General features: G+C 46.7%; 1 protein-coding gene across 1 annotated transcript in view; it reads right to left on the bottom strand.

The window, feature by feature from the left end:
- Positions 1-1,099: 1,099 nt before the first annotated feature.
- ppm1h (protein phosphatase, Mg2+/Mn2+ dependent, 1H) overlaps positions 1,100-14,233 on the bottom strand; it is a 29,713-nt gene continuing 16,579 nt past the window's right edge. Inside the window, exons 7-10 of the mRNA XM_030365936.1 lie at positions 9,625-9,688; positions 6,489-6,596; positions 3,914-4,065; positions 1,100-3,350 (exon numbers count right to left, since the gene is read on the bottom strand). Of these exons, the coding sequence (XP_030221796.1) occupies positions 3,203-3,350; positions 3,914-4,065; positions 6,489-6,596; positions 9,625-9,688 (472 nt within the window). The 3' untranslated portion in view covers positions 1,100-3,202. The remainder of the gene's footprint in view (positions 3,351-3,913; positions 4,066-6,488; positions 6,597-9,624; positions 9,689-14,233) is intronic.

The following is a 14,233-nucleotide window of genomic DNA, read 5'->3' as shown; positions in this document are numbered from 1 at the left end:
GACCATTCCCATTTTAACGTGAATGAAGCTGAAAAGATGATGCAGTGTGTTGAACATAAACCGGTATCATTCAGTCTTGGCGGTTTCTCATCAAAGCTCATTGAGTGCGTGCGTGCTCGAACCAATATGTCCCAAAGGCCAGGATAGATGAGAACGGTCTAGACTTTTTCATAACTTCCGCTGAACAACATCGTCACGGGGAAATCTCTGGGCGCTGATTAGGATTGTTGTTGAATCTCGAATCTGTCATGGCTCCAGTTTTAGCATTCTTATTGGGTATTACCCAGCATGCACTGCAATTGGAAATTTAATGAACCGAACTTACATAGTTCAAGGTTTCTAAGATCTAGGCAAATGTTGCATTCTGTGTTGCACATGCCCCTGTTGCGTCCAGAAGAACACACACTCAAGGGTGTGTTCTGCGTTATAATTTCCCCATCTGGAGTTTTCTGCTTTATCAGTGGTTGGCATCACTAGCCTAGTATTACTGGCTCAGAAAGGGAGTAGGTCTCACATGGTCCATCCATGAGAGGGTAAATGAGAATATCCTCTGACTGTAAGAGTAACCGCACACTAAAGTCCGACCATAAGCACAGCACCAAAACACGCCGGCAGTCGGTGCCAGGTAGTGACATCACCAGCCGGGGACCAGTTCAGCCAATCGGGAATAACCACTGTTTTAAGTGTTCGGTTACCCTACAAGTCAAGTCAACTTTATTTGTACAGCCCTTAATCACTGTTACAGTCTCAGAGGACCTCACAGGGCACATTATACACCACCCTCTATTAACTCTAAGCCCTCCAAAGGGCAAGGAACAACACCCTTCATTATCAAGAAAGAGACCGTGAGAAGGAACGCAGAAAGAGGGAGCCCTCCTTCTATGGTTAAGGACGGTTAGCAGTGCAATAGCTGCCATGATGGACGGACATAATGGTAGCATAACAAGCAAAGCAGTTTCAATAACAACAGTCTGGTTACCTTTGGCTCGATGTGGGGTTTTAGTTTCTACTTTAATTGAATGTCCAAAGAGCGGGACTTTCTGACTTTGCTGATCCTTTAGAAGTCAATAAATAAACACTCAATAATTAAGACAACTTGTTACTGGAGAGATCATGGCTTTATTCACGTCATCAATGCTACCACCAAAAGGAGAGGACCGTAATGATCCATTTCTTCTTGTTACAGAGTAAGACATGGCTTCAAAGAGCTCTTATGAAGATACCACATTGCGTTTTTACATTTAAAAGCTCATTACGTAGTCCTCTTCAAATTACATCACATTTCCGAAATCGTACAAATGACTACCGTAGTTTCTTCAAGTATAGGAAAGAAAATATACAGCGCTAAAGAAACATCAGAAATAAGGAGGAACCTTTGCCCTTGGAATGGTATTTACACAGAGTTATCCTAAGTAACCTTGTGCTTTTACTTGTTTGTGAGAAGACCTCTACTTGATATAAATATAATTAATCATGCATACCAATCTAATGCAGAAGAGAAAAACAAAATTAACATAATTAAATATTTTAGAAAAACGTAAAGTGGTATTGTATATTGTAGTGACACAACTATGCAGACTTCATTACAAAGGATTTAATCGCTTTAATTTAAAAACGGAAATGGGTGGCGGTAAAACGCTGACAACAAACAAGCACAAGATAACATAAGTATACAATAAACTCATTATAGTACTCTATAAATCCATCACACAGCTTCCTGAGTGACTTGGTTTTAACTGCAGTGCATTTCTGCACTTACATATGGCACAGGAATCCTTCGGTGTGTTATTAGAAAGTTGAAGAGAATATCTACTATAGATGGAATTAAAACAGAAAAGGAGGGAATTAACGAGGTAGATCACTGGATTGACACTAACTTATTATTTTTAAATCACATTGCAATATGACGTAATTTAAAGGTAGGGGCCGGAGGGATGATGCACTAGGAAGGGCTGTGTACATTAAACTGACACCAATAATCGGAATACTTCTCCCTCACTTTGGATAAAAGCACCAGAAAAAAAATGCTTTGTTTCCTTCGTCTTCTTAAATTATCTGTTACCAACAGAAGTCATTAAATTAAAAAAATTAAGCGTCGGAGCTTACCGCCTAGCCTGACATCAATTAAAGTTTTTTCTCGTACCTTAATCCTTAGAGATCAATTCTGACCTTTCGGATGCTGTTAACCTTTTTGAGGGCTCATTGATTGAACAGATTATTTTATCTTAAATATAAACGTCAACTAGGGCCGATAGAAACACAATGCAGTAATGATAAATATATATGCAGCGGGTTCACTGCCGTACTCTTCAATAGTCCTTCGAAATATTGTTAATCATTAACAATAATACCAAGCGTACATTCACCTCCCATCTTGAGTCGCCAACCCATTTTCTCACAAACAGCAAAAAAAGAAAAACATACATACATACACCAATACATTTCTTTGACCAGAATATACAACATTTTAAAGTCTGGGGATTGTTCTACATAAACACTATTGCCATTAAGCTGGGTAAAGAAGGCCTATTTAGGCATACACTTTAACACCATCCTTTGCCCTGTGCAGATGCCTTTGGACTCGTGAAATAAATTAACGATTTGAATTGTTTAAGGTGCGACGGCAGGTCTATTTTGAAAGCTTGGCTTTGGGTTTCACTTAAACGGGAAAGTCTCAAACCCATGAGCAAGTTCAGGGTCGCCTAACCTAAGGCCAGCAGAGGGGAGAGGTACAAGACATTCTCAAACGGTGGACTCCATTTTAAACGCCGCTTAGTGGGATTTGTGCCGCAGGGTTCCCCAGTCAGACGTAGTCCTCTGACGCAAAGTGAAAGATGGACGTTTTCCAAATTTGAATATTTTTACTGCATCCACCAGGTTTCATTAGCGGCATGGCTATGGTCTGGGGCTTGTGACCTTGCATGAACCCATATCTCACTTCCTGAATCCTATAGATTAAAATCTTTTGAATCATCGCTGATCCAGTAGCAGTCGAGCTCTCCGTGTTAAAACTCCCCAGTGAGTAAATCTCCCGTCCCAAATTCTAGATTCAGTGTTATGCTGAAGAAAACCTGTGGGATTTAAATAATGTACCGTGTTCATAATCGCTCTGATGACACTTTAACGGACGTTCGACATGGAGGATCGAATGATTGACGAGAACACAGACACAACAGGGGTGGGGGGCGGCGAGGGGGCGCGGCTACGTTTGCGTGTTGCCGTACATCAAGGGAATGAGATAGACGGATATGTCGTCCCCGGAGCCCAGCCTGTCGCCAGAAATCCTCCAGCTTCGGTCCTTCAGCATGCCCCGTGCTCGCATGACCAGGTCCTGGGCGGCCATGGTGTACCTGATTTAAAAACAGAAGAAGAGAAAAGGTGATGAGAGAATAGGACTGAAGTGTGGACGAGAGTGTGGCTTGTACTCTCCTCTGTCAACTTGCCTGGGAGAGAAATATTAACACCAATATGGTAGTGCCTGTGCAATTAATACATTTTTGGGTCAAACGATCTCTAAACTAATATAATCGAGTTGAAACTATTTTTTTTATAATCTTTTTAAGTATATTTATTTTATTCATTAAATGTTTTTAATGAATAAAAAACAGCTGGATACATATTTGCATTTTTTTTTATTTGAACAGTTCTCAAATTACAAAATGTTTTTTTGAAGAGAAGGGCTGAATAAATGCATCATGTTTTCAAACTAAAAAATAATTGTTGGAATAATCGTGATTTCCATATTGAGGTCAGAAAAACCATCCCGAGCCATTGATCCAAACTTGGACAGCTCCAAATTGTGAGCAATTCAAACAAACTCATACCAACACGTGAATACAGTTCATTTGAGTGGCGTGGGACGGAGCTGGGATTGAGAGAGAGTTCGGGGGGGAGAAACAATGAGCCGACGTGCCTGTGCTGGTCGTCGGGGTCGCAGTTGGCCAGGAAACCGGTGACCGCCTCGGCCACTTCCTGGTTGGACAGCACGTCCCACAGGCCGTCGGTTCCCAGCACTAGCACGTCATCGGCGCCGTGGTCGAACAGCGAGAGCGGGTAAACCTTGACCTGGATGTTTCGTGAGAGGGGGCGTAGGGTGAATGGGGGGGGGGGGGGGGGGGAAGGATGGTTGTACTGGTGCGGCGGTTTGACCTACAGGCGAAAGGTCTTCGGTTCGACCCCCAATCCGTAGTTGTCAACATGCAGTTGACAACGTGCTATCTGCTCCTTTACGACATGTATCGGAAGATAATGACTGAGTTGCTTAATGATAAGGAGTTTAAGGGTGGACTTCAAAACGTATACAAGGAGTCAGACTTTGTATGTTTGATGTGTACAAGGGGTCTCCTGATGTTGGGCTTGAGTCTCTGCTTGAACGACAATTACAGCCTGGTTGGTCGAAGCATCGTAACCCTTCTCTCCTGGTTTCACTAAATAAATAAAGAATCACTTCCTTGTAGCGATTCTGCCCGATAACATCAGGTGTGCACGCGCCAAAAGAAATGTAAACAATGGCAGTATAGCACTTCGGTCTTTATGATAAGAGAGCTTGTATTCACTGTTATGTTGTCCACAAACTGACGCACACTGATTCCAAAATACGTTATTAAAATTCGCAACAGGCACGCTACATATTCTTTGCTAGAATCGGTCCGAGCAAGTAGTTCTGACAGACGATATTGTTAACGTGTTTTAGAGAAGCCAGGAGAGACGGTGACGATGGTTTTATCACCCATACTGGTATCGTCTTTTAAAAAAGGTCTTCACCTCCTCGACAAGGAAGTCCTTCCCACCGTCGTGTTTTCATTCTTCTGCTTACACCCAGAAAAATGCCTGCTTCCCTTTTGTTTACTTATCCTTCAGCGCACACCTCTGAAATAGCCCGAAGACATGGTCTGTCGCTTGTGAGGCACAATCCTTCATCACAATCCTTCAACACAAACGGGATTATAAATGTGTGTGTGGGGGGGGGGGGAGGCTGTAGAGCTGAGCACACGCTCTCATTCTGAAAGAGCGCAACAAACGTCGCCCCTGGCCTGGGCCCGGCGTATTAATTAGAGATTTAACGATGGCTGTGGCCCCACCAGCTCTGTGGGACTTAACATCAGCCAGACGAGGACACAGGACGATAGTAGCAGCCTGACTGCGCCACAGCAGATTGAGATTAGAAGCACTTTTCCCAGAATTCATGTACAAAGTACAGACCAAGCGCAGGGCCCACGGTCACGTTTTTCAGTCCCATCGCAGTGACTCACAGACCCCTTTCACCTTCCTGACAGCATATGGCCTTACCTTTATTCAACCTTGAAGCTGCCGACTCAAATATGTTATTTTATTTGACGTTTTATTGATAAATGCCAATTCGTTTTTCTGTGGTATGTCACATTGGTTTGCAGTGGAGTGAAGTGAAGTGTGAGTCGATTCTTTGTTCAACCCTCGCCGTGACGCTAAATCATGCAAACAATAACAATTAATTCCTCCCCAATCATTTTCTTACCAAACCCTTACCGAACATTCTTGACACCTGTCCAACACATAATACGGCAAACTTTGTGTTGCGTGGGCTTCCCCGTACAGAAACGTTTCGAAACGACTCTGACAAAAGGAAAGGAAAACTCCTCGTGAAGAAAAACTTGCGGCAAGTAATGTAAAAATATAACCCCTTTCAACTATGACTGAACTCTGAGGGCGATGAATTAAAGATCAAGCCAGCATGTGGACATCAGGAACACTAGGCTATCTGCTGGGGGAGACAGCGGGACTGAATATGCTTGCTGTGGAATTTGAATTCCACAGGTTTGACCAGGACCCCACCGCAACCCCATGGTCTATTAATGGCTTAGGGAGGGAGATGGGCTTTCGGTTACTGGCTGGTGTGTGCACGGGGTTGACAGCGCGGTGACCTTCTGTGTTTAAGTTGCACTTATTTGTTTGACAGTTGAGCAAAAAAAAAATAAGCCCTGAAAATACCCATTGCCCTGAAGCCATGTTTCACAATCACACGTGCCAAACACTTGTTTAAAGTTCTCTCGAAAATCACTGCACATGACGAGTCAGATTGAATGGCGAATGCTCTTCTCAATATGTTATGGTTCTTAAATAAATAAGTAGGGTTCATTTAAACATATTCGATTTGGCAGCTTAGACGGAGCACACGTTGCTGTAGTAGAACTGGATTTACTCCAAATAGGCTTTAGCTCAGGACCAGCGTTGACAGCTTCACTTGTGCTTTACTAGCGTCAGAGAGTCTGACTCCCAGCCAAAAGGTTCGGAGTTTGAACCCCACATTTTCCTAGCCTCACTGTAATTCTTGAGCAAGATGCCTAACCTGTACATGCTCCTCAAGGACATATCAACAAATCATTTGGATAAAAGCTTTGCTTAATTGGACCAATGATCATAATCATAAGTACGAAGCATGCGGTATGAAGTATGAAATGAGTCAATTCAACAACAACAACAACAACATGTAGAACGTGCAACAGCCCTACCTCTGGACAGCAGGACAGGAAAGGCTTGATGAAGATGTTGGAGTCATGCACCTTCAGATCATGGTCCCCAAGACCTCTGGTGACGCCAATGGTAGCCAAGACCCGCGCCTGGGGAGAGCCAATCAGAGTTCAGTAAGGCGCCTTCTGTCTATGCCATGCTGTGTGTGTGTGTGTGTGTGTGTGTGTGTGTGTGTGTGTGTGTGTGTGGAGCGTTGCTGGAGGATGATCCCAGAATCTGCTGATTTGCACCTCTGAGCCGTCGCGAATTAGCAAACCCAGATGTTTGAGAGTCAATATAATAAGTAGAGACAGGCAACACTTCATGAAGCTGCAATACCCAACTGTACTCTGGTCTGATTCCTGGGTGTTTGGTAAACTAGCATGATCATAATTGCCTGTTTTGAACAAAGTAATACGTTGAGGCATTCATTAAGTAGCCAATCCCTCACACCCCTGTGATAAGCAAGATGGCCTCCTCTAGGTTAAGGAAGGTTCAAAAGAACAGCCACAACCACAACGGATGATTGCAAAAATGTTCAAACATGCCATCTCTCTCCTTCACATGAACATGGAGGGGCTGCTGCCTCCCTGCATGACTAGCCAGCGATTAAACAGATATAAACAACTGGCATGAACGCATCATGTGACTAACACAGCCAAACACACTGCTCATGATACCATGAGCAGAATGATAGCATTTCAGTTCGCCTGATGTACCCTCTGTTACACTCCCGAGGCGATGGCCTGTAGAGCCGTTGACCTTATGAACTCTCCACATGGTCCTCCGTACAAACCCATCGCAAGTACAAAGCTAACACATTTAGTTAATTGAATCTAGGGGCGCGAGAGAGAGAGAGAGAGAGAGAGAGAGAGAGAGAGAGAGAGAGAGGGAGAGGGAGAGGGAGAGGGAGAGGGAGAGAGAGAGAGAGAGAGGGAGAGGGAGAGGGGGAGAGAGAGAGAGAGAGAGAGAGAGAGAGAGAGACAGCGAGAGGAGAGAGAGAGAGAGAGAGAGAGAGAGAGAGAGAGAGAGAGAGAGAGAGAGAGAGAGAGAGAGAGCGCCCCGCCACCACAGCCAGACATGAGAGAGATGCAGCAGGCGCTCCTGCATGCAGAAGATATCTTGGTTTTCTTTTTACGCACGCACACACACACACACACACACACACACACACACACACACACACACACACACACACACACACACACACACACACACACACACACACACACACCAAAGCCCCGTGGCATGGAAAATACCTCGGATGGATGTGGAGTAAGACATTGACTTAAACACAGAGACGAGGAGGGGGGGGGGGCGTGTGTGTGCGTTTCAAAGTGGCGGCCGGGGCTCCTCAGGCATAAGAGAGGGGGGGGGGGGGGGGGGGGGGGGGGGGGGGGGGGGGGGGGGGGGAAATAAGCCAGGATTAATCGCTGAGCGGCCAGTCCGAACACCGCTCTTTGAAGTGCTCTGGCATTCCTCTCTCTCTCTCTCCCCCCCCCCCCCCCCCCCCCCCCCCCCCCCCCCCCCCCCCCCCCCCCCCCCCCCCCCCCCCGCGCCGACTCCCCCCTTCTCTCCCTTCAAACAGATCCCCCCATCCATCTCCCCCCGCCTCTCACTTCAAAGGGAGGAAGGTTTGAGGTGGAGGATGTCGGCGGGGGGGGGGGGGGGGGGGGGTTGCGGAGTAGGGGGGAGGGCACTGCCAACTGTCCGGGAGCTGTGTAGTGGGTAGTGTAGCGTGTATGTGTGTGTAGTGCTGGGTTATCTGTGTGTGTGTAGTGCAGTGTGTGTGTGTGTGTGTGTGTCTGTGTATATGTAGTGTAGTGTAGTGTAGTGCGCGCAAGCGTGTCTATATGTAGTGGAGCGTGGTTTGTGTGTGTGTGTGCGCTTATGTGTGTGCGTATGTGTGTGTGTATATATAATGTAGTGTAGTGCCCGCGTGTGTCTATATGTAGTGTGTGTGTGTGTGTGTGTGTGTGTATAGTGTACTGTAGTGCGGTGTGTGTGTGTGTGTGTGTGTGTGTGTGTGTGTGTGTGTGTGTATAGTGTACTGTAGTGCGGTGTGTGTGTGTGTGTAGTGAAGGGCTTACGTGTGTGTATCTGATGAACCCGAGCAGAGGTTGGCGGTCTGCTTTGACATGCCCCCGGCCAGACGGTCAAAGCGCAGCTCTGACGACTGAGCTGTCTCTGTCTGTTAAGCTGTCAGTTCTACTGTCTGTTATACGTAGGCTGTATGAGAATCAGGAGAACCCTTGTTCTGTCTGTCTGTGTGTGTCTGTGCGTGTGCGTGTGTGCGCCAGGAGGGGCGGTTGGTTCAATCCGTCCGCCGATTATATTTCAGCCATGACCTTTCGTGTCCGTGTCTCAAAGGCGAGACGCCTTGCAGTATGTGCAGTGTAGCATCGCGGCTAAGCTAGGCTAGGCTAGGCTACGTGAGGCTAAATGTGAACACGTTCGGGGTCTTGACCTTTGCGTGGCATTAAGCGTGGATCTCCAAATACCCATTGGGTTTTAGTGCCGTTTTTTTTTTTTTACCTTCTTAACGTACACCAATCTATATAAGCTTGTTTATTCACATCTCCCTCTGCAATGTTAAAGCTGCACGAGTCCTTGGATGAGTCTGTTCGATTTTGTCCAATCCGTACCAACCACCCACTTCCACACAGACCCGTTCCTCCGTCCGTCCAGCTCCCTCCCAGCAGCGGTACTTGGATGTGGAGCTCCATGGGCAGCCTCCAGTTGACAGGGAGGCAGAGCTAGAGCCATCTGAGTAATTGGAGATGTTTTCCATGCCACGGGGCTTGGGTATGTGTATCGGTGTGTAAGAGAAAAACACTGACGCGAGGATTAGGATGTTTTCTGAATCTCTCTCTCTCTCTCTCTCTCTCTCTCTCTCTCTCTCTCTCTCTCTCTCTCTCTCTCTCTCTCTCTCTCTCTCTCTCTCTCTCTCTCTCTCTCTCTCTCTCTCTCTCTCTCTCTCTCTCTCTCTCCCTGGTGAGATGTTAATTACAGGCAAGGTGCTGCAGGGGTGACTGTGTGTATGTGTGAGTGTGTAGTATGTAACCTGTGTGTGTGTGTGTGTAGTACGTAAGCCTGTATGTGTGTGTGTGTGTGTGTGTGTGCGTGCGTGTCTCCTACCTTCTTCCCCTCTCCGTAGATCAGGGGGAACTTGAGGTCGTCCTCCTCGATGCTCTTATACGCCCTGCAGGAGGAGGAACAACACATGTTGAGTGCACCGTATTTTGGGCTCAGGGCACACAGCGCACGCTCGCTCTTCAGACACATCAACCACACACACACACACACACACACACACACACAAACGCATACTCACACACGCATACTCACACAGGCACATGCATACTATCACACACATAGACTCTCTCTTAAACACACCCATGCTTCCCTCACACACACACAAACACACTCTTACTATCTCACACCAGACGCACACCAACATCCGCACAGACACACAAACATTAACACATACTCTCTCACACACGCAGACTTTCCCTCACACACACACACACACACACTCACGCCAAACGCACAGCCACATCCACACACACACACACACACACACACACACACACACACACACACACACACACACACACACACACACACACACACACACAATCTCTCACACCAGACACACAAACACAGTTGCCTCGTTGACTGAGAGGGGGAACTGATGAAATACAGGGAAGGCAACACATACTTCCAAACACCCCCTCCCGTTTCTCCTGCTTACTTTTTTTTCTCTCAAATCTCCCTAGCGACAGCCAATGATGTGTCAACAGATGTCTGACATCTTCTCTGTGACTACTGCCACTGAGGTGTGTGTGTGTGTGTATGGTTGTATGTGAATGTGTGTCTGCATGAATCTCCATCTTTGTGTGTGTGTGTGTGTGTGTGTGTGTGTGTGTGTGTGTGTGTGTGTGTGTGTGTGTGTGTGTGTGTGTGTGTGTGTGTGTGTGTGTGTGTGTGTGTGCATGCATCTCTATGTATCTTTGCACGTGTGTGTGCCTGTATGTATGTGTCTGTACCTCAGTGGGTCTTTGTTTTGTATGTGTGTGTGTGTGCGTGTTTGCCGTGTGCCTCTGTGTACGTGTGTGTGTGTGTAAGGAGCTGAGGGATGCAGTAAAGCTTAATCTCGTTTAAAATTCCCCCCGACTGATCAATAATTTAGCCTCTGCAGACAGGGACCAGACCAGCCGTAGAAAACACATTTAGGAAAAATATGCTGCATGTATTATTTAGGAACGTGAATATGTAGTCATAGTGTGTATGCAAAGTACATAATGAATTTGTCAAAAATATGTGACAGGGCAGATGGTAAAACAGTCTTGAGGGGGAATTCTGACAACATACAAAGATCCCAAAGGTTTACTAATAAAAGTGTTTAAAGACAGTAAAAAATTGAACGAACAGACGGCTACGGCAGAGCAATGCGACACGATATTTTCACTCATTGTTTTCTACATCCCACATCATCTTGAACCCGGACTCTACTAAAAGGGTGCAAGCGGTATGAGCGTATTAAAACGCTTAGACCGGTTCCCCGACGGACATTATTAATTCAGAAGACAATTAAACTGAACACTTATTTTTGCAGCCCTGTTAAACGCGGGCCGTGCGATGTACACGGACAAAATATGATTTGCAAGTGCAGTAGAAGGCCAAGCAACACCTTGTAAAGCAGTGCTACCCTAGTCTCTGTGGAGAGGATTAAACACAGACACAGCAGGGGGGTGGAGTCACTGCTGCTTCCACTCCCAGCGACCATATGTTTCCACCTAAACCCGCGCACGTTGCACCACACTCAGCACTTTCCCTTCGCTTGCTTTCTGTCTTTCTTTCGGTCGTTTTTCTTTTTTTTTTTAAACACGAGTCCGCTGTCTGTGCGCAGCACAGAAGAAATGCTCTTCTTAGGACATTAAAACACGAACGTTAAGAGTCTAGACTTGAAGTGACTGCCTAGGGGCTTTGGCATAGACCTAAATATATAATAATAAAAAAACAATACCACTGGCATCAAACACTCTCTTGAAGAAGTGGGGTTGCTTTGTTTTGCTAGCTTTAAAAGGAAGTTGAATAAGATAAATCGAAAACAATTTCACTGCTGTTCTAAGGCATGTGAAAAGAAGCAGGAAGGAAAACTCTAGAGCTTGTCCATAAAGCTGCCGTTTATGGAGTGTCTCTCCACGCTATAGACAGAAAGACGGACAGAGAGACCGTCTCAACCCTACCCGACGGAGGGAGAGAGAGACAGGCAGCTCACCAGTGATTCGTGACAGCAGAGGGTGACGCGGAGAAGTGATGGGGGATAATCCTGCCCATACCTGCTCTCTCCTGGGGATACGGCGGCCTTTAGAATAATGGAGGGACCTGTGTGTGTGTGTGTGTGTGTGTGTGTGTGTGTGTGTGTGTGTGTGTGTGTGTGTGTGTGTGTGTGTGTGTGTGTGTGTGTGTGTGTGTGTGTGTGTGTGTGTGTGTGTGCACGCACCTGCCTCCCTGCAGATGAAGAAACTTGCAGGGCTGATTAGCGCAACAAAAAAAAGTAAAAAAGAGGCGAGAGTGAAATCTAGCTTTGAGAGCTCAGCATTTTTATGTGCACACACACACTCTCCAACTCTCCTCTAACTGTATTTTGGGCTGACATTCAAAGGGAGCTCTGAGTCAGCACCGGATGAGTCGGACCGCCTGGCACACAGGCCATCTCTGGATTGGACGGGCGTTTCTCCACTTTGGTAGAAAAGAGTAGCGGAGGCCTTGGGTTGATGGTACTATCACAAATCGTTTTTGTGACTTTAGACTAAAGTCGCTAAAGAATGCTTTTGTCTGACTGCGGGTGAACGAGCACCATTCTGTCGAGCGGGCGTTTCACTTCTTCTTTTTTTCCTTCGATTTGTTTTCGATCAATCGTGTTCCTGGGGGCCGGAGGGGTGGCTGAAAACAAATGAGAAAGGCCTGACCATCGTTGGAAGGGAGGACCAAAACGGTCAAGAGGGTTATTCGTTGGTCGATTATGCTGTCATGGCTTTCCATCGTCTGTCTGCAGCTCTATTACAGCAGGGCGGCCGCAGCTGATTGTATTGGGGGTTTAATTAAACACAGGCAACCCGAAGCATACACCGAAACCAAGCTCGACCCGTAGCCGGGGGAAAGACAAACAAAAACATCCTGTCCGGACACCAATGTCCTTCGAAAAAAGAGTCTGTAAAGTTTTAAAATCAAATCTGAATAGCACACTGGCCTCTGTAGAGAAACTCGAATAGACTTCTGAAGCCTCCATCTTGTCAATCCACCCAAAAGTGTGCAGTCTCCCACCACAATGGCTGGTGGTTATGGCTGTGGGTAATAACTGTGTTTTGGGCCTGTAATGATCTTGTACTGGTACTGCGTGAACTTCAGCGGTCTAGGACACGGATGAGACGGATGATGGTGGGACTGGGAGTGGAGCAGGAGAGGAGGGTGATGGAGAGAAAGAGATGAAAGTGTGTGTTGTTCTCCCGAAGAAACCTGAGGAAGGCATGAAGTGTGGATAGGAGGGAGGCGCGGGGGGGGGGGCAGAGATGCCTTCAGGGCATCCTGGGGGGGAGAGAGGTGACAACTCCATCTCTCTCTCGCTCTCTCTCTTTCACTCACTCGCTCTGTCTCTCTCTCTCTCTCTCTCTCTCTCTCTCTCTCTCTCTCTCTCTCTCTCTCTCTTACTCTTTCAGTTTCTCAGTCTCTATGTCTCCTTTCTCTCTTTCTAATAATATTAATAATAGAAATCTATTGGATTTATATAACGTTTTTCAAGACACTCAAAGCACTTTACATAGTTAGTGAGTCGGTGTGTGTGTGTGTGTGTGTGTGTGTGTGTGTGTGTGTGTGTGTGTGTGTGTGTGTGTGTGTGTGTGTGGTAAGTCACCTCCTCCACCACTACCTCATGCACTCTTCCTCTAAATCGCTCTCTCTCCCTCCCTCTTCACTACCACCACCACAACACCACCAACACAAACCAACCGCCAACACACCACCACCAGTACTCCGATGACTACCTGCCTCTCCCAGTGCCCTAGCTCACGTTTCTATCGACCAGGCTAACGGATGGAGGGACGGAGGGAGAGGAGAAGTGGGCGAGAGACAAAGAGAAAGCAAGAGGCGGGTGGTGTACTGTTCTGTTAGAGCCTGGCCTTGATCATCGCTGGTGAGGATACTGGAGGTTCGGCACGTGCCAATGCATGCACACGCCGACATACATATCGATGCGTGCACGTACACACACGCACACACACTTACGCACATATAAACACACACACACAAACACAATCAGTTTGTACACACCGACATACAGTACATACTGATGTGTGCCCACACACACACACGCTCTGACGCGCGCACACACACACACACACACACACACACACACACCAGTTTGTACGCACTGACATACATACTGATGTGCGCACACAGAGACACGCACCTACACACACTAAATATGGTATGAAAAGTGCTCAATTTTTTAGAAAATGGATGTTGTTGCACTCGGTCTAATTGAATCGCTCTTTAGGGGACTACCTATAGGAGCAGGTGTGACTGACTGGTGCATTCAGAGGCCAGACGAACACACCTCCGGGGGAAACCTGGTTAAAAATACATCACAAACATTCTCCCTCCCTCCGACTCCCTGCCTCTGCTGCAGCGGCCTGATGGGAGAAGTCATTTTCTATTTTCTCTCAGACTAACCTATATTCTG

This window comes from Gadus morhua, chromosome 9 (assembly GCF_902167405.1).
Source record: "Gadus morhua chromosome 9, gadMor3.0, whole genome shotgun sequence".
Classification (NCBI taxonomy): domain Eukaryota; kingdom Metazoa; phylum Chordata; class Actinopteri; order Gadiformes; family Gadidae; genus Gadus; species Gadus morhua.
This window is presented reverse-complemented; position numbering and strand designations above follow the sequence as displayed.